This window comes from Buteo buteo, chromosome 7 (assembly GCF_964188355.1).
Source record: "Buteo buteo chromosome 7, bButBut1.hap1.1, whole genome shotgun sequence".
Taxonomy (NCBI): domain Eukaryota; kingdom Metazoa; phylum Chordata; class Aves; order Accipitriformes; family Accipitridae; genus Buteo; species Buteo buteo.
This window is the reverse complement of record NC_134177.1, coordinates 42107198-42123207: the sequence shown is the minus strand read 5'-3', so window position 1 is coordinate 42123207 and position 16010 is coordinate 42107198. Positions and strand designations below refer to the sequence as shown.

The following is a 16010-nucleotide window of genomic DNA, read 5'->3' as shown; positions in this document are numbered from 1 at the left end:
GAGGCTGCCGGTGCCCTGAGCACTGAGTTTTATCCCCTTACATACTGGTAGCCCGAGAGCTGATGGGTCCCTGCGTGCAGGGCTGGGGAGGTCACCATCGGTCCCAGCCCTGGGGTCCGGTGGGGAGCTGTAGGTTGGCTGGAAAAGGGGACTGGGTGCTGCGTCCCTCGGTGCCGGGGTCTGGCCGGGAGCTGCGCTCCCATGGCAGGGCATGAAACCCCGGGCACCACCATGACCCGAGCAGCGGGTGCTTGTGGTGGCAGACACCGCACCGTCGGACCTCCATTCACACTGGTGTCGTTGTGGCTGCAGTCAGAGAGCCCGAAGGATGCGGCGTCTGCACCCCCAAATCCTGAGCCCCCGAAGAGCCCCGAGCCACCCCCCGGGCGAGAGAAGAGCCCGGAGCCGGTGCTGAACGGGGCAGCCATGAACGGGCTGGAGGGCCCGGCTGCCGAGGCGCAGGGGGACGACGGTCAGGGGCTGTCCCGCCGCAGGGTGGTCCGGGTGGTGCGCAAGGTGGTCCGCAAAGTCCTACCAGGGGAGGACGCCGGCAGTGCCAAGGAGCCGGGGCGAGACGCCAAGTCTGCCGAGCCGGTGCCACCCCCCAGGAAGGAGGAGACGGGCCGTTCTTCTGTCCCAGCTCCCCCCACCGCGCCGCCTCCCCCGGCTGTGCCAGCAGCCCCCGCCAAGCCGGAGCCCAAGGACGAGATCTCGGCGGGGCTCAAAACCCTCATGGCAAAGGGCAAAACCAAAGAGCACCGGCCGCGGCTCCGGCCGGGGGACAGGCGGGAGGAGAAGTCCCCCGAGCCGGCCAGGGGGGACGCGAAGCCGTCCCTGTCCCCAGGCGCCGAAGCCAAGCCGGAGCCACCGGTGCAGTCTTCGGGAGGGAAAGCGGAGCCGGCAAAGGCACCCGCTCCGAAACCCACCGCCCTGGAGAGGCACAAGGTACCGGTGTGTGCACGGCGGGGGGATGCTCTAACACGGTGGCAGAGCTGTGCCGCCCGGCGTGGCATGGTGTGAGCTCACCCGCATGGTTTGCAGTGGTTTTGGGGTACGTGGTGCTGGGTGGGGGTCACTTTTCGGGGCAGTTGTGTGCGCTGCGGCACCCCATCACGCTGCCCCTTGTCTCCCCCATGGCTCGTGTGGAGAAGAAGCTGCAGCCTGGCGAGAAGCGTTCGACCCCTGCGAAAACCGCCCCAGCACCCCCCCAGCAGGTGTGTGGGAGCAGCGACCTGGGTCCTCGGGCATTGGCGGGGTATCCGCCGGTACCCCGGCTGCGCCGGCCTCGGCACCCGTGGGTCTGCGCCAGCCTTCACCCCGGTACCCACCCTGAGCGCCGGCGGGCTGCAGGGTCGGGAAAACCTCTGCAATAGCCCCTCTGGTGCCTGCGTGCCGTGAGCGCGAGGCTGGTGGGGGCTGCGGGGGCCGCGGGGTGGCCAGCCTGGTGCTAATGGTGCTCTGCCTCCAGGCTGCCCCCAGCCCCGCGTCCCGGCTGAGCCCATCGGAGGAGGCACAGCGCCGGCTGGAGAGGATCTTCACCGCTTCTGTAATTCCGGGGGCATTGGTGCTCGCGTGCTGCCCGCCCGGGGATGGGGACACGTAGGCAGCGTGCGGCTGCCCCGGCCGCACCGTGTGCTCCGCACGGGGTGATTGTGGCCCTGTGCCTGGCTACCAGCCCCGTGATCCTTCTCTGGGTGGCACCGGTAGCAGGGGACAGATGATCAGGGATGCCAAGGGATGCCAGCGGTTTTGGGGTCATTGCCCGGACCAGCGTGCCCGGCTGTGGGGAGCTGTGATGCCCAGCAGCCCTTGCTGGTGGCATCCCCGCGGCAGCACGGGCATGCCTGCCCGTGGCTGGGGTGATGCCCAGGCAGTGCCGTGGGGGTTGTGGCCGTGCCTGGGCCCCGTGGCGCGTGGCGGTGCCGCTGCTGCTCTCTGCCTCTCACCCCCTCTCTTCTCCTTTCTCTCCTCCTTCCTCGCTGCTGTTAGCTGGACCCCGCCGCCTCCGCCTCGGCACCCAGCCAGGTACCGTACCCCCGTCCTCAGGAGCCCTCTGCCTCCACCGGTGACCCCCCGCCGTCCTCTGTCTGCCGCTGGGCTGGCGTCTGCGCCCGCGCCTCGTGCTGGAGCGTAAGGCTTTCCCCGTCCCACCCTGCTCCGTGGGCCGCCGCGTCACCCACGGGGCCGGAGGGTGCCGGGGTGGCCGGAGCTGGGCGCCTCTCCCCAGCGGGGCTGTGCCGGGGAGCTGGGCGTCCCGGGAGGATGCTCTTGGTGGAGGTGGCACGGCTAGGGCGGGCAGGGGTGCAGAGCAGGACGGAAAGGGGCAGAGCATCTGGTATAGGCAGGACGCACGGCTCGTGCCGGAGCAGCCGCGGCGTGCAGCGCTGGCTGGGCTTGCAGCGGGTCAGCACGGCGGCCCCCAACCCTGGGGGCTTTGGCGGCGGGGCCTCATGGCCGACGTCCTTCCTGGCTCCGTGCGTCCCCGGTGCCGCGCTGGACCTGCCGCTCTGCCGGCCGCAGTGGTGGCCCTCACCAGAAGCACCCACGGGGTTTGGCACAGCGGCACTTTGCCCCCGCTCGCTTCCCCCCCGCCGCTTTCTGTGCTGTCTGCGGGGCAGAGATTAACCCTTCTCGCCTTCACCCCCGCATCTCTCGGCCTCGCCAGGGTCAAGCGGACGATGCCCCGGCAGCCCCCTTTGGCCCCGTCCCTGCTGCAGCTCAGGTTTGGCTTTGGGGCTCGCCCTGCTCCTGGGTGGCGGGGACGTCCCCGCTGTGCTGGCTGTGCCAGCCTGGCGTTTCCCATGCCGCGGTGCTCTGTCATCACTGTGCCATGTCCTGTGTCCCTCCGTTACGTCCCTGCAGTGTGTCCTGTGTCCCAGCCCCGTGTCCCTGCAGCACGTCCCGTGTCCCCACAGCATGCCCGGGGTCCCTGCATCCCAGCATGTGGCTGGCATGGGTGTCCGCTCTCTGGGCTGCGGTTTGGGAGCTCGGCCCCTCCAGGCTTACCCAAGGTGGCCGTGGTGAATGCTCTCGTGGGCCACTGTGGCTTCACGTCTGCCCCGAGCCCATGGCAGGGTCGTGGCGGTCTCTGCAGCCCCGAGCCCACTGGGGTCTCCAGGACAGCGAGCAAGCTGGGCGCATGTGCTGGGAGGACTTGGGGCTTGCGGAGGGTGGCCACGGCTGCCCGGCACGTGGCCCCGTGGCCAGGCAGCCCTGCTCCCTCCAGCCCCAGGGACGTGGGGAGGGGGTGAGATGGAGAGGGGAGGCAGGTGAGCACGACTGCCCCACGTCCCGCTGTCCCACAGGCCAAGACAGAGGAGCAGATAGCGGCCGAGGAGGCCTGGTACGAGACCGAGAAGGTGTGGCTGGTGCACAGGGATGGCTTCTCCTTGGGTGAGTCCTTCCCGCGGCACAGCGAGCCCCCCCGGCCCGGCTGCGGTGTCCCCAGGGGGGCTGCCCGGCACGGCCCTGCTGAGCGCCTCGTGCCCCTCGCAGGCAGCCAGCTGCGGCCGGAGCAGGGCAGCCCCCTGCCCGAGGGCAAGGTGAAGGTGAAGCTGGACCACGACGGAGCTGTCCTGGAGGTGGAGGAGGATGATGTGGAGAAGGTAGGGCCACGGGGTGGGGGACAGCGGGGCAGACCTCCCGTTCCCCGCTTGATGCCCCCCCGCCACCTCGCTGCCAGGTGAACCCCCCCTCCTGCGACCGCGTGGAGGACCTCGCCAGCCTCCTCTACCTCAACGAGTCTAGCGTGCTGCACACGCTGCGGCAGCGCTACGGCGGCAACCTCCTGCACACCTACGCCGGCCCCACCATGGTCATCATCAACCCGCTGAGCTCCCCCTCCATGTACTCCGAGAAGGTGACGCTGCTGCCGGGGAGGGGGGGACCGGAGGGGACGGGCGGCTGGGAGCCGTGTCACCGCGCAGAGGGAGCCGGTGGGGGTGGCAGGGTGCTGACCCTCGCCCGCGCCGTGCTTTCCCCTCTACCCCCGCCAGGTCATGCACATGTTCAAAGGGTGCCGCAGGGAGGACACGTCCCCGCACATCTACGCGGTGGCCCAGGCCGCCTACCGCAGCATGCTGATGAGCCGCCAGGACCAGGCGGTCGTGCTGCTGGGCGCCAGCGGCAGCGGCAAAACCACCAACTGCCAGCACCTTGTCCAGTACCTCGCCACCATCGCCGGCAGCACCGGCAAGGTCTTCTCCGGTGAGTCCCCGGCGGGGTGTGGGGTCCCCGTGCCACCCGCGCACGCCCCTTGCTTTGCGGTCACAGCCCTCCGCAGCCTCCCGCACCCGGCAGCGGCCAGACACACGCCACGCGGCGCGCTTTCACCTTCTCACGCCGGTCCCTTTACCGCGCTCTCGAGGGCTGCTGCGGCGTGGAGCACGGCACAGGAGCAGCAGCGCTTGCCCGGCCAGCGGTGCCGGCTCTGGCCGCCTGCCGCACAGCCCCTGCACCCCACCGCTCCACTTCTCTTCCCGCAGCGGAGAAGTGGCAGGCTCTCTACACCATCCTGGAAGCTTTTGGCAATAGCAGCACCGGCATGAACGGCAACGCCACCCGCTTCTCCCAGATCATCTCTCTGGACTTCGACCAGGCTGGGCAGGTGGCATCTGCCTCCGTACAGGTGAGGGGGCCAGGGTGGCCTCCACCCCCGGCATGGGAGCCGGTCCATCCTCACCGGGGCAGCTCCCCTTGGCGTGGGAGCCGGTCCATCCTCGCCGGCGTGTTTTCCTCCCGGCAGCCCGGCCACGCACTAGCCCACGAGCCCTGCCGCAGACCCCCGCCGGCCGCCCGGCTGTGCTCGCAGTGCTTAGCAGCTGGGCATCCTGCTCTCATCTTTGTTCGCACCCAGACACGCACAGATCAACTGCCCGTCCTTGCTGAGTTAGCCCCGATGTCGGGGTGTCTTTCTTCCAGACGCCACCCCAGTGTCATAACAGCAGAGCCCTTAAAATTCAAGAGAGCCGCTTTGTGCTCCTGTAGTAGCAGACACCCCAGGAGAGGAGATGCTCACGGGTTGCTTGGGTGATGTTTGCATTCATACGACGCCCTGCCGTGTGGGGAGACTCTCATGTCTCCGTGGGGACCCTGGGCAGGCAGCAAGGATGAGGCTGGGGTGGGCTGGGGAGGTCTTGGTGGGAGCGGAGCCCTTGGGGATGGTTCCCAACTCTCCCACCTCCATCAGACGCTGTTGCTGGAGAAGCTGCGCGTCGCCAAGCGCCCGGCCAACGAGGCCACCTTCAACGTCTTCTACTACCTGCTGGCCTGCTCTGACAGCACCCTGCGGTGAGCCGGGGGGGGGGGGAGCAAGGTCACGGCCCCTGGCCCAGGGAGTCTCCGGGGTCTCCCACGTGGGGCCAATCTCGGTGTTTATTCCCGCAGGACTGAGCTTCATTTCAACCACCTGGCAGAGAACAACGTCTTCGGCATCGCACCCCTCTCCAAGGTCGCTGCGATCGGGCTGGGGAGGGGGCTGCGGGGGGGGGCTGCGGTTCCCTGGCCCATTCAGGTACAGGGGGAGGCAGAGCCGGGCTCCCACACCGATGGCTCCCATTGCTCTCCACAGCCGGAGGAAAAGCAGAAGGCGACCCAGCAGTTCAACAAGCTCCAGGCTGCCATGAAGGTGATGGGCATCTCCAGCGATGAGCAGAAAGCCTTCTGGCTCGTCCTCGGGGCCATTTATCATCTGGGGGCTGCCGGGGCCACGAAAGGTAACCAGCTGCTCAGGGCTCAGAGGCATTAACAAGCCGAGGCTCGGGGCTGATGGCTTCATGGGGTCCCGGAGCGATCGCCAGCACCTCAGCACCTTGCAAATGACCCCCCTCTTGGTGTGACCGAGCCCTGGGGGGATGTTTGGGGCTGTGTTAGCTGACAGGGGTGTTTGGGGCAGTGCTCTGCCACCCTGGGTGCTCTGGGGGACCTGGCTTTGCCCCCTCGGTCAGGGTGGTCCCGCTGGCTGGTGGGAATCGAAGACCTCCAGATCCAGGGCTGGCCTCTGCCAACTTGGGGGACCGGGGGCCTGGCTGGGGCTGAGGGACTCAGGGGGTGCGTGTCCCCTGTCCCCAGTGTAACACTTCTCCTCCCTGTCCTCCCCGCAGAGCCGCTGGCGGACAGAGCCGGTAATCGGAGCCGGGGGGGGCTCTGCTCCGGGTGGTGCCGCGCGGTGCTGGTTTAGGGGCTGAAATGGGGGCTTGGGATGCTGCTGGTGTGCCAGGACCAACCCTGACCCCCGGCTGGGTTCTGGCAGCCCCAAATTCGCCTGCTGCCCATCAGGACCCCCCACCCGGTCCTCTTGGCACCATTGGTGGCATGGGGCAGGGCTGCCCTGGCACCCAGAGCTCACCGTGGGCTGCAGGGCTTGCTCTGACGGGCACCGGCTTCACTCTCCATCCCATGGGGTGGTAATTTGGCTTCGTGGGGCTGCTTTTCTCCCCCCAGGGGCTTCAGCCTTCCCCCCCCCGTGTCATGCTGGAAGCCCCCGTGGTGCTGCACGCTGGCGGGAGGGCCTGGGCGCAGCACACCCGAAATGGGCACCTGGAGCTGGCGGCTGCACCGAGGCAATTTGCAGCCCTGGGGAAAAAAAAGATGAGGCGGGGATGGGGAGAGACCAGAGGGGTCTTGGGGGCACAGCGGGACATGGGGTGCTTCAAGGCACTAGAGGGCAGCAGGGCCGCACTGCAGCCACTGCGGCGGGGTGCTCCGGTGGCTTGGGAACCTCTTTATGGGGGTCTGCTGGGGGGGAACCCCAGATCCTGTTCAGGGGGAGCATCCCGGCCCCAACTCTGTGCTGCTTCTGGAGCCTCCCCTGCATCTCGTGGACACTGGGGATGCTCAGAGCCAGCTCAGCCGCATCAGCCCCCATTTCCTCGGCCCCTCGACGTTTGTACAAGGCTGGATCCGACAGCGGCTCCCCGTGCACTGGGGCAGAGCTGAGCTGCTCCCCGCCAGTGCCCACGGTGCAGCTGGGGTTCGCAGGAGAAGGGCCCCCACGCCGGGTCGCGGCGTCTCACTGCAACGATGCCTGGGGGGAGACCAGGCTTGGCATGCGCGTGGGGTGGCGGTGCCTGCGCGTGGCATGTTTTGGCAGGAGGGCGTCCCCGTGCCGCGTGTCCGCGCTGTCACGTGCCGTTGTTTCTAACCCTTGTCTCTGTTCGCATGGTGCATGCTGCCCTTTTGCAATGCAGACGCCGACGAAGGTAAAGTCTCGTTCTCCGCGCGTGTCTCTGGCTTCCCCCTCCCGCGTCCCACTGTCGTGTCCCTGCGTGTCACCATTAACCTGCTCCCACCTCCCCTGCCCTCACCCGGCATCCGTGTGCTTGTGTCCGGCAGCCGCGGTCTGTCCTCCCGCATCGCGGCGGGGCTGCTCGGTGCACGCGGCCGAGCAGGGATGTCTCCTTGTGCTGGGGCGGATCAGAATTCTGCACCGTCACAGGCCCCAGGGGTCCCTGGGCAGCGGTGGCAAGGGGTGACCCCCGCTCCCTGTCCCACGGCGTGGCTCTGGGCTCAGCCCTGCAGAAGCACAAAGCCGTTCACCCCCATCTCCTCTAATCAGACCCCAAAACACGTTTCCTTGGCCCTCCGGCACCAGCCACGTCTTCCCACTGTGTACAGCATCCCCAGCCTACTCTGGGGGACCCTGAGACCATCCCAGGTCCGGCTGGAAATGCTCCCCATTTGGGGGGATGCCCCAGCTGACACTGAGCCTCCTTCTCCACCCTCCAGCCGGGAGGAAGCAGTTTGCACGGCACGAGTGGGCTCAGAAAGCCGCCTACCTGCTGGGCTGCAGCCTGGAGGAGCTCTCCTCCTCCATCTTCAAACACCAGCCCAAGGGCACCCTGCAGCGATCCACCTCGTTCCGGCAGGGCCCCGACGAGCCCCCCCTGGGCGAAGGCAGCACAGGTAGGGTGAGGGATGGTGGGGACAGCGGGTGGCCCGGGGGACGCCAGGATGGGGACACTCAGGGTTGCCTTGGGCAGGTCCCAAGCTGACGGCGCTGGAGTGCCTGGAGGGCATGGCGGCCGGCTTGTATTCCGAGCTCTTCACCCTCCTCATCTCCCTCCTCAACAGGTACGTGCTGGGAGACTGGGGGGAGAGCCGGGAAGGGGGGGCTGGCAGCACCCGCTCACCCCGCTGTGTCCCTTTGTCCCCCACAGGGCGCTGAAGTCGAGCCAGCACTCGGTGTGCTCGGTGACGGTGGTAGACACCCCCGGGGCGCAAAACCCGGAGCTGGCAGGGCAGAGCCGGGGGGCCACCTTCGAGGAGCTCTGCCACAACTACGCCCAGGAGCGCCTGCAGCTCCTCTTCCACCAGCGCACCTTCGCCCGCGAGCTGGAGCGATACAAGGAGGTAACGGGGACGCCCAGGGCTGCCATCGCCTCCTCCCCTCTCTGCGCAAGCGTCTCCTACGGTGTTCCCCCCCAAGTTTCTTAACCCACAGTCGTTCTGGACTAGTTCCAGCAGAAGCAGCTCTGACACCACGCTCGATGCAGCAGGGGTTTCCCCAAGGCTCCCGCTGCCAGCGGTGCCTTTGCCGGCAGCTCCGGCCCCAGCCAGGCAGCTTTGCCTGCAAACGTGCCAGGCTGGGAGATGGTGGGGTGGCCGTGGGGGGCGGCGGTGGGGAAGATCACTGCTGTTGCTCCATCTCAGCACCGACAACCCAGGGGGACCTTTCCATGTGTCCTGGTCCCCCCTCGGCACCCGGCATTGCCCTGTGCCATGCCAGCGCGGTGGGGCAGTGGGACGCCGGCAAAGCCCTGCCTCCTGCCCAGACCCCGTTGACACCAACGCCCTGATCAGCTGCCAAATCCCTATCGCTGCTCCCCCGTCACGCAGGCACTAACCGCACCTCTCTCCCCCTTCACCAGGAGAACATAGAGCTTGCCCTGGCTGACGCCGAGCCTGGCTCCTCTGGCTCCGTAGCTGTTGTAGACCAGCCCTCGCACCAGGCGCTGGTAAGCACCCGCCGCGCGTCCTCGTGGCCGCCTCACGGCAGTTTGTAGCATGAGGCAGCGGCCGAGTGGCTTTCGTGGCCCTTTGGCGGTAGTTCGTTAGGGGAAGGAGAGGGGCTGTCCCCAACGCTTGGCCATGAGAGCGCGTCTGTGAGCACGCGTGCAGCTCACATCCCTGGTGCATCCCCTGGTATGGTGTTCCCTGCTTGTCTTGGGAGCTGCCCACATCACGGGCAGGAGGGCGAGGAGCCCTTGGGCGATGCCCAGGGTGCTCCGGTCCCCAGGGTGCTCCGGTCCCCAGGGTGCTCCGGTCCCCAGGGTGCGTGGGTCCCCAAGGTTCTCCAGTCCCTGGGGTGCTCTGGTCTTCAGGGTGCTCAGGTCCCCAAGGTGCACCAGTCCCTGAGGTGCTCCAGTTCCTGCTGGAAGAGGCCGCAGAGACCGAGGGGGGGCTGCTAGCACCAGTCCAGTGCTGGGTTTCATCCCACGGATGCCTGAGCACAGTGTTTCCCACGCCAGTGAGCATCTCGCTGCCTGGAATATTATGTACTGACTCTTTCCTTACTGGGTCTCCATTAAGCAGGGGCCCTCTCACGTGGTGCCACTTTTCCTTGCTGCTGAGTTCGCATGCTCCCTGGGTGGCCCAGGTCCCCTGTGTCCCCCCATCCCCACTCTGGTGGGCACCGGTGTGCCGGACCAAGCACGGTGTCGCCCACAGGTCCGGTCACTGGCCCGCACAGACGAGGCGCGGGGGCTACTGTGGCTGCTGGAGGAGGAGGCACTGCAGCCGGGCGGCAATGAGGACACCTTGCTGGAGCGGCTTTTCTCCTACTACGGCCCCCAGGAAGGGGGCAGGAAAGGTCAGGCGGGGCCCGGCACCACGGGGCCGTGTGTTGGCAAAGCACCGGCTCCGTGCCCATCGGTGCCATTTGTCCCCACAGGGCACAACCCGCTGCTCCCCAGTGACAAGCCCCGACACTTCCTCCTGGGTCACAGCTCGGGGACCAACTGGGTTGAGTACGATGCCACGGGCTGGCTCAACCACGTCAAGCACAACCCGGCCTCCCAAAATGCCTCCGTCCTGCTGCAGGAGTCGCAGAAGTGAGTGGGATCCTGGGGCAGCGGGGGGAGCACAGCGGGGAGGAGAGGTGATTTTGGGGGGGGTGACGTCCCCTCCGTGCCCCACAGGAAAGTCATCAGCAGCTTGTTTGCCGGCCGTGGCGGGTCAGCACTGGTACTGTCGGGCTCGGTGGCGGGGCTGGAGGGGGGTTCCCAGCTGGCCCTGCGCCGGGCCACCAGCATGCGCAAGACCTTCACCACCGGCGTGGCCGCCGTCAAGAAGAAATCCCTCTGCATCCAGATCAAGCTGCAAGTGGTGAGCGAACGGGTGCCGAGGCAGGGTCCCCGGCTCCGGCTGGGGCACCGCCGCCTGTCACCGCTCACCCCGCTCTCCCGTGCCTGCAGGATGCCCTCATCGACAGCATCAAGAAGTCCGAGCTCCACTTCGTGCACTGCTTCCTGCCCAAGGCGGCGGGGGGCGGCGGGGACCCCCGGGCCGTGCCGTGCCGGCGGGTGAGCGGCAGCGAGCTGGAGCTGCCGGCGGAGCACTGCGAAGCCGGGCTCATGCAGCTGGACGTGCCCCTCCTGCGCGCTCAGCTCCGCGGCTCCCGCCTGCTCGACGCCCTCCGCATGTACCGCCAAGGTGAGCCGCGCCGCCGGCACCCCCGGCACCCGCGGCGCGGGGATGCCAGGGCCGCGGCTCACGTCCCGCTGCGGGGATGGATGTCGCGGGGGTCCCGGCTGCGTCTCCTCTCTGGGGAGCCAAAGCCCCCCTGGGGAGCCCCTTCGGCTCGTGCCCTTGCTCCGAGCCCCGTGGCTGCCAGCCGTCCCCCCAGGGCGGTCCTGTCCCCGTCCCCCCTCCCCTGCGGGGCCGTTATCTGCGCCGGGGACAGGCATGGCCTTAATTGGGTGTCTCCGCTGGTGCCGCCGGCTCCTGGCAGCTCTCCTGCTGGCAGTCGGCCCCTGTCCCGCTGGGGCGAGGGACTCCGGGTTGTGCTCAGCAAAGCATTTATCGATACGCGTGGCTGGCCGCCCAGCCGAGGTTTTATTGCCTGGAGGCCGGACCCTTCCTGCCGCGATCGGAAATCGATGCTGCCCGCACACCTCCTGGATCGACGGGGTCAGCGTCTCTGTCGATACCCCATCGTTAATTAAGATGCGGAGGCTCAGCACCGTGAGCCCGATGCAGAAGTTGGCTGCGGCTCAGAGCGGAGCCGGAGCGGGGCCTGTTTGCTTGCACAGGCAACATGTGTGTCCCTGCGCTCCCCTCGGGGTGTGATCTGGCCGCTTTCTCCTCAGATCCCTGCCAAAATTGCTGGAGGACGCAGCCAAAGAAAACCTCCCGGGGAGGGTCAGGGCACTCTGCCTGTGCCTGGCCCCATGGGGACCTTGTGCCAAGCGGGGTGTCCCCATCAACTCTCCCAAAAGATGGGCACCAGCAAGTCAGGGCACACCGGGCTGTCCCCGGCCATCCCCCGGGCGTCCTGGCTGCCCCTGCAGCCCCGCTCTCTCTTGCTCCCCGCAGGGTACCCCGACCACATGGTGTTTGCGGAGTTCAGACGGCGCTTTGACGTCCTGGCCCCGCACCTGACCAAGAAGCACGGGCGCAACTACATCGTGGTGGATGAGAAGCGGGTGCGTGCTGCGGTCTGGGGTCCCCTGCACTCCGGGGGTCCCCCGCACCCCTGGGGTGCCGCCAGCCAGCCCTGACCCCTCTCCCTCCCTGCAGGCAGTGGAGGAGCTCCTGGAGTCGCTGGACTTGGAAAAGAGCAGCTACCACATGGGCTTGAGCCGGGTATGATGCCCGACACTGCCTGCGGTTAGCGGTGGCGGCACGGGCAAGCGTGGGCGGCATAGCTCGGCGCGGCGCGGCACGGCGGCACAAGGGCGGCACTGTTTGCTCCCACCTACGGCATTCCTCGTGCCTGGGAAATAAAACCCCCACGGCGGGACAGGACCAGTGGCTGCAGAGGGAAGAGCCGCATCCCCACCAGCCGGAGCAGCGGGAGGGTGGCACGGCGTGGCCGGAGGGATGCCGGCACTCGTCGACATCTCGCCCCATTCCCTTCCCGCAGGTGTTTTTCCGGGCCGGATCGCTGGCCAGGCTGGAGGAGCAGCGGGACGCGCAGACCAGCAGGAACATCACCCTCTTCCAGGCGGCGTGCAGGGGCTTCCTGGCACGGCAGCAGTTCAAGAAAAGGAAGGTTCGTCCCAGCAGCTCTCCCCTCCCCGCTCCGCCGCACAATTTCGCCTAAAATGGGCAGCGCAGCCTTTCTGCCGGCGCCTGGGCCAGCACCTCCTCCTCCCGCCTCCCCCTGCGACCGCCCAGCCGTGGGGAGCCGTGGGGGGCCGGGGGGAACCGGGGGGCCGGGGGGAAGCGGCAGGGAAGGTGCTGGGCATCGCCGCGGCGGGATGAAGCGGCGTGTCGGCTCCTACTTTTATTATTAAAGAGGGCATAAAATAGGCATCTCGGCAGCACCTTGCCTTCCGCTAGATTAGCGTTTGGAGGGGCTGGAGAGAATCAAACAGCGGATAAGCTGGGTGCAATTAGCCCAAATGCTAACGAAGGGGAGCAGGCCGGGGTGCCGGCAGGGGTGCTGAGCGCCCGCCCCACTTTGCCCTGCTGGCAGCACCCCGTGCTAACACCATACCCTGTGCTGATACTGTGCCCCGCACAGATCCAAGATTTGGCCATCCGGTGCGTGCAGAAGAACATCAAGAAGAACAAGGGGGTGAAGGGCTGGCCCTGGTGGAAGCTCTTCACCACCGTGCGGCCCCTCATCGAGGTGCAGCTCACCGAGGACCAGATCCGCGGCAAAGACGTGGGTATCTCCGTGCCGGGGGATGCTGGATGGAGCAGGGTGGGCTCAGGGGAGCGTTGGACCCAGGCAGGGCCCCCCAGTGGGCTGGGATGCAGGATCCTGCAGTGGGGTGGAATGCAGGACCCCCACGGTGGGGTGGGATGCCGGGTCCTGTGGTGGGGTGGGATGCAGGATCATCCTACCATGGCAGCGTTGGACCCAGGCAGGGCCCCCCAGTGGGGTGGGATGCAGGAGCCCACAGTGGGGTGGGATGCAGGAGCCCATGGTAGCGTGGGATGCAGGAGCCCGTGATGGGCTGAGATGCAGGACCGCGGCTGCCCTGCACCCCGTCAGTGCCAGGCAGGCTCGAATTGCTCCCTAATTTGCGAATCAGCATGTCATTAGCATCCCGAGAGCCGGCTGTTGCATGAGCCCAATTACAAGGCGTGGAGAATGGAAATGAAACCGTGTGCCGAGAGGCATATGCGGGGCTCCGTGCCGTGCTGGCAACCAGACACTCGTGCCCCCGCCGAGCCCGCCCGGCGTGGAGCCGCTGCCTGGCTCAGCTTTCACCCCAACCCGCCGAGGATGGGGACCTGGGGTGGGGGCACCTGGGCCCCCTCCTGCCCCCCCCAGCCTGCGCTGGGACCAGAGGAGGGGAGAGAAAGACGTACTTGAAGCTGGCAGCCGGGCACGCCTCCCCAGTGCTGGCTGGTGGTCCCTTGGGCATCCCGGCGGGCCCCCTCCCTCCCCACCTGGGCTGGGTGCACCCAAACCCTTTGGCGAACTGCCGATGGGTGGGTTTCTTCCCACCCCCTCTCCCGGGGGGGGTTGCGGTGACCCCTCTCCAGCTTCGCCGGGGCTGCCTGGCGTTTCGACACCATTTATGGGGTTGGAGTCAGCACGGCGGTGGAGCGGGTTGGGGAAAGTCCCTGCCCAGCCCTTGGCAGGGGAGAGCGGCCCCCGCCTCGGGGAGCCCCCACCCTGCCCACCCAGTGCTGGGGGGGGTGCGGAGACCTGCCAGGCTCTTGCTTGCCAACCTCTTCCCCTTACGCCTGCCTCCCTCCCTCACCGCCCGCTCTGTTGCAGGAAGAGATCCAGCAGCTGAAGAGCAAACTCGAGAAGGTGGAGAAGGAGCGTAACGAGCTCCGGCTCAACAGCGACCGCCTGGAGAGCAGGGTAGGTCCTCGCCGGCACCGGGAGGGCTTGCGGTGCTGTGCCGACCTGCCCCGGCCCATGGTCCCGCTCCCCTCCTCTGCCGCCAGATCACAGAGCTGACGTCGGAGCTGACGGACGAGCGAAACACCGGTGAATCGGCCTCCCAGCTGCTGGACGCTGAGACGGCCGAGAGGCTGCGGGCCGAGAAGGAGATGAAGGACCTGCAGGTAAAGGCGCCTCTCCCCGGCCTCGCAGCGTCTCCCGGCCCCCCCCGGCGCTCACCCCAGCCGTGTTCCCTCCCAGGCCAAGTACGATGCTCTGAAGAAGCAGATGGAGTCCATGGAGATGGAGGTGATGGAGGCTCGGCTCATCCGGGCGGCTGAGCTCAACGGGGAGCTCGACGATGATGATTCAGGTACCGTCCTGCCTCCGGTGCTCGCCACCTGGGTGCCCCGTGGTCACAGCAGCGTGCCCACCACCTGCACGGTGGCCCCGTACCACCCCGCGCAGCCCCTCAGGGACCCCGTTTCCCCGCGCAGGTGGCGAATGGCGGCTGAAATACGAGCGGGCGGTGCGGGAGATCGACTTCACCAAGAAACGGCTGCAGCAGGAGCTGGAGGATAAGCTGGAGGTGGAGCAGCAGGGCAAGAGGCAGCTGGAGCGGAGGGTGAGTAGGGCTCAGCCCCGGGGACTCCCCGGTCTGCTCAGCGTGGGGACGGGCAGGGGGTGGGCAGCCGCTGCCTGCTCGGAGCTGAGCGAGGACGTGGTCAGGGCAGCGGGGACGCGGTGGCTTCCCGGAGCCCCTCACCGCCCTGCCTGCTCCTGCCCGCAGCTGACGGACCTGCAGGCAGACAGCGAGGAGAGCCAGCGGGCGTTGCAGCAGCTGAAGAAGAAGTGCCAGCGCCTGGCCGCGGAGCTGCAGGACACCAAGCTGCACCTCGAGGGCCAGCAAGGACGCAACCACGACCTGGAGAAGAAGCAGCGGAGGTGGGGACCGCGCGCTGGCGGTGGGAGGGGGGATGCGGGGGCGGACGGCAGCCTCGCCGCCCGGCGAGCCTCTTGTAAAGTGGCGTTACCATTTTAGCAGGGATTTGGGCACTTCACCAGCTCCCGCTTGGCTGAGGTGTCTCCAGCAGGATGGGGCTGCCTGGGTTGGGTGTGTTCATTGGGGGGGGGGGGACCCCGATACCCTTTTTGGGGACCCGGAGCCAAGTGATCACCCCGTGGGGGGCCGTGCCCCATGGTGGAGGCTGCTTGTGCCCCACGTCTCTGCTCGGCATTCCCTCTCATCCCATCTCCTCTCCCAGTCCCAAAGTTTGCTAACGTTATTAAGCAGCAGGGACGCTTTCATCTCATTATGGTAATGATCACACACACAAATACAGCGAGAGAATCCAATCTAATTAATTTCAATTTCCGCGGATTGGAGTCTGTGCTAATGCAGCTGTTTATTACCCAGTGCGAGGAAAAATGGGGATTAGCTGCCGAGGTGTTTAAGGGAGGTCACAAACTCAAGCGCAGGGTTGTTTTCCAAGCCCCAAAGGCAGCGATTTTGGAGCAAACCCAACTGATCCCATCCCAGGGGCATTGAGAGAGGCTGCTCTGGTGCTGCCTGGCTCCAGGCTGTGCTGAGCACTCCCCCACTGGGGGCTCAAGTCCCCTCCGGGGATGGGACCGGTGCCACCTCCCGTGGGGACCGCGGCACCAGGCTGCGGCTGGGAGAGCCGAGCTGCCGCAAGAGCCCGTCTCTGCTGCGGACCCCGCCATGCGTTGCAGCCCCTCCACGTCCTGCAGCCTCTCTGCGTCCTGCTCGAAGGGTGCGGTGTCCCTGGCTGCCTCCGCATAGCCAAGCCCCCACCGTTAGCAGCCACAGTCCCTGCTGGCATGTGCCGGCCCCGCAGGGTGGCTACTGGGGCTGCTGGGGTCCGTGCTATGGGTGCTGTGCTCTCCATTAGCCGCTGAGCAAGGGTGTCGGGGGGAGTTTCTCCAAGTGGCTCCACACCGCCGTGATGGCAATTAAAGGCTTAGCAGCAGCATGTTTCGA

The 16010-nt window shown here is 67.4% G+C and overlaps 1 protein-coding gene across 15 annotated transcripts in view; it reads left to right on the top strand.

The window, feature by feature from the left end:
* Positions 1-16010, top strand: part of MYO18A (myosin XVIIIA) — a 39571-nt gene that overhangs the window by 12738 nt on the left and 10823 nt on the right. For 6 of the 15 annotated variants that reach the window (XM_075032759.1, XM_075032758.1, XM_075032747.1 and 3 more), the window contains exons 4-34: positions 313-945; positions 1149-1214; positions 1469-1546; positions 1990-2130; positions 2666-2722; positions 3306-3393; positions 3496-3605; positions 3683-3859; positions 3996-4206; positions 4485-4627; positions 5189-5289; positions 5386-5449; positions 5570-5714; positions 7188-7199; positions 7726-7902; positions 7980-8070; positions 8157-8349; positions 8868-8954; positions 9667-9808; positions 9890-10049; positions 10137-10323; positions 10413-10650; positions 11533-11642; positions 11737-11802; positions 12083-12211; positions 12686-12829; positions 13898-13987; positions 14074-14193; positions 14270-14381; positions 14506-14633; positions 14799-14953. In XM_075032759.1, the coding sequence (XP_074888860.1) occupies positions 313-945; positions 1149-1214; positions 1469-1546; positions 1990-2130; positions 2666-2722; positions 3306-3393; positions 3496-3605; positions 3683-3859; positions 3996-4206; positions 4485-4627; positions 5189-5289; positions 5386-5449; positions 5570-5714; positions 7188-7199; positions 7726-7902; positions 7980-8070; positions 8157-8349; positions 8868-8954; positions 9667-9808; positions 9890-10049; positions 10137-10323; positions 10413-10650; positions 11533-11642; positions 11737-11802; positions 12083-12211; positions 12686-12829; positions 13898-13987; positions 14074-14193; positions 14270-14381; positions 14506-14633; positions 14799-14953 (4355 nt within the window). The remainder of the gene's footprint in view (positions 1-312; positions 946-1148; positions 1215-1468; positions 1547-1989; positions 2131-2665; positions 2723-3305; positions 3394-3495; positions 3606-3682; positions 3860-3995; positions 4207-4484; positions 4628-5188; positions 5290-5385; positions 5450-5569; positions 5715-7187; positions 7200-7725; positions 7903-7979; positions 8071-8156; positions 8350-8867; positions 8955-9666; positions 9809-9889; positions 10050-10136; positions 10324-10412; positions 10651-11532; positions 11643-11736; positions 11803-12082; positions 12212-12685; positions 12830-13897; positions 13988-14073; positions 14194-14269; positions 14382-14505; positions 14634-14798; positions 14954-16010) is intronic. The other 9 variants (XM_075032757.1, XM_075032755.1, XM_075032753.1 and 6 more) reach the window with 7 other exon arrangements.